The sequence below is a fragment of the Bison bison genome, unplaced genomic scaffold (genome assembly GCF_000754665.1).
Source record: "Bison bison bison isolate TAMUID 2011002044 unplaced genomic scaffold, Bison_UMD1.0 scf7180017864472, whole genome shotgun sequence".
Lineage (NCBI taxonomy): Eukaryota > Metazoa > Chordata > Mammalia > Artiodactyla > Bovidae > Bison > Bison bison.
This window is the reverse complement of record NW_011495033.1, coordinates 14809345-14811985: the sequence shown is the minus strand read 5'-3', so window position 1 is coordinate 14811985 and position 2641 is coordinate 14809345. Positions and strand designations below refer to the sequence as shown.

The window sequence follows — 2641 nt, the reverse complement described above, 5'->3', positions numbered from 1 at the left end:
TCCTGGGATGGCCCCGGAGAGGGCTGCAGGGAGGCAGGGCCAGAGGCACTCACACTCACCACGAGCTCTCTCCAGAGACAGCTGCTCCCCGCCCGCCCCTCCCTGCCCTTAGCATGCCCCCTCTGCAGAATCTCCTTGTTCTATGAGCCACCATGAGTGGCTCCCTCTGCCACCCGCCTACCCAGACTATGCTGTAAGTGGCCTAAAAACAGGGACTGGACAAACGAGAGAGCCACGAGGAAGTGTCCCCCCACCCGCTGAATTCCAACGTCCCCTCTGTGACCTCCTGTGCCTGGTACAGCCCCGTCAGGTCCTACCAGCCTATGTGTTCTCCACCCCCGCCCCCTACTCCCTTCCCACCAGGGCCTGGCAGTCTACCAGCACAACCAATCACAGAGCCCAGGTGCCGGGTGCCCAGCCTGGGGCCCGCCTCCACCTAAGACCCTGGTGATCTGGCAGAGCTGCCCGCAAAGAGGTCTGCTGGCACCCAGAGGGGGCTTCCCAGGTGGCGCAAGTGGTAAAGAACCCGCCTGCCAACGCAGGAGATATAAGAGACGTGAGTTCAACCCCTGGAGTCGGGAAGATCCCTTGGAGGAAGGTAGCACCCAGAGGTCAAAGAATCTCTTTCCAACTAGCCAGGGCTGATGGCTGGCCAGGGTGGGGAGAAGATCAGAGACCCTTACCACTCCCGCCCAGGGCTCCCGGGAGGGAAGGCTTGCTGGGGAGACACACGGAGGGGCCCCAGAAATGAATGGTTTGAGGTTATCCATGGACTCCGACTGTTTAAACCTCCTCTTTTATACCCGCCCCCAGCAAGAAAATGGAAAGTTGGACATAAAATCATGCCTCTGATGCCCCTAAGAGGTCATGACACAGAGGACAAGGGTGGGGAGATGGAGACTATTATTACTGGTGGCGTTAGGATCACTCTTCTGTCACCAATAATAATCACAATATTATAATACCATAGTCATATAGTATCATAATACACTGATGAGCCACAATGTGGATGTCACACAAAATTCTATGAGCCGCATGTGCTATAGAATACGGAGAGTCAGCTAACGTGGGACAGTACACACTAGGATGACATGTGCTCCTAAGGCAGCTGGCACTACCCTGAATAAGGTAAGGGGAGGGGCAGGATCCGAGTGCCCAAGCGGGCTCACGGCAAGAGCTCCCTCCCCTGTTCCTAGAAGAAGGTGGACAAGCCCGTGTCTGAGACAAGGAGCACTATCTGATCGTGTGAGATGAGGAACAGGGTGACGTGGACCCAGGGGGTCAGTCCCCACTTACATGTCGCTCTCTCTACATATATCTATCTCCATCTAGCACTGGACTCTTCTCCTCCTCGTTCTCTGAAGAACAGGGAACAAAGACAGGAGATGGGTTACCGGCAGACCACGAGCTCTCCACCCAGTCTCCAGGTCACCCAGGTCACTAGGTCCTGCTTGCACAGCCCCTGACTCTGGAACTAGCGCAGATGGAGGCCCAGGGCTTTCTGGTGGGGGCCCGGCCCCCTCATCCTCTTCGTGCCCTGGAGCCTGTAAGTGTACTCCACCCACCCAGGAATTGGAGCCTTGCTGGGCATCTGGCTTTAAAAAGCGCCTGGGAGCCGGGGAGCTGCAGCAGGGGATCAGGGAGGGTCCCTGTGATGGGGGCTGTGATGGCGAGAGGTGTGGGAAGCTTGAGGTCCCTTTTCCAGGGGCCCTCCCCTGCTCTGGCCAGGGGTGTGGACAGCAGGGTCAGATGAGATGGGGATCAAGGTCTCAGCCTTGCCCCACTGTGCAAAGGGGCACACGCTAGGGGGAGGGGGGCAGGGAGAGTCACCCTGGCTGGTTCCCTCTGGCCGTGGGCACAACCCCCTCCTGGGCACCATGGGCACCTGGACCGCTGCACGCAGCTGCACCCCTCCCACGACGCAGCATAGAGACCCAACTGCTGAGCCTGGAGCCCAGGTCCTCACTGACCTGGCCCTCGGATGGGGCTGCCCCAGGCTCCCTGTCTGAGCCGCCTGCCTCAGGCCCAGGGCCCTCCAGGAAGTTGGATGGAACCAGGCCCCGCTGTCCATTCAGCTCCCCCTGGGGAGGAGATGCGGGTGAGACAAGACCAGGAAGGGCCTCAACAGCACCCCCTGGACCCTGAAGCCCTGGGGGGGACGGCCTGGGGTTGACGTTCCCATCGTGGGAGGCGACTGGCCTGTCCCTCTGGGCTTCCATCAGGAACCTGGCTCCCCACCATGGCTCCAGGAGAGCCCCCTTGGGCACACCCCCACCACATCCTCACATAGTAGAAACCGTCATCGTCCATGGCCCCGAACACAGTGATGACGTCCCCTGCCCGGAAGGGCAGCTCTGCCTACGGAGAGACCACGAGGCAGGAGTCAGGCCGGGGCAGGCGCGGTCACCACCCCGCCTTGGCTGGGCTCTGAAGGGGCTCACCTCCACATCCATGTTGGGAGAGCTCTCCCGGGGGTTGTAGTCAAACGCGGCCACCATGGAATGGGGAGCTTTCAGGCCAGCAGAGGAGGCCAGCGCAGGGGGCCCTGGAGGGGGAGGAGAAGACGACTCGGGACTCTTTCTAGGCACTCCCACCCCTCTCCTGTCCTCGGCGCTGGAGACCTGCCAACCCGAGACACCAC

The 2641-nt window shown here is 60.5% G+C and overlaps 1 protein-coding gene across 1 annotated transcript in view; it reads right to left on the bottom strand.

Annotated features, from left to right (window-relative positions):
* The window catches only part of BZRAP1 (benzodiazepine receptor (peripheral) associated protein 1), a 24044-nt gene that overhangs the window by 1733 nt on the left and 19670 nt on the right, over positions 1-2641 (bottom strand). The window contains 4 exon segments of the mRNA XM_010861722.1: positions 1297-1358; positions 1971-2081; positions 2287-2358; positions 2442-2545. Coding sequence (XP_010860024.1) covers positions 1329-1358; positions 1971-2081; positions 2287-2358; positions 2442-2545 — 317 coding nt within the window. The 3' untranslated portion in view covers positions 1297-1328.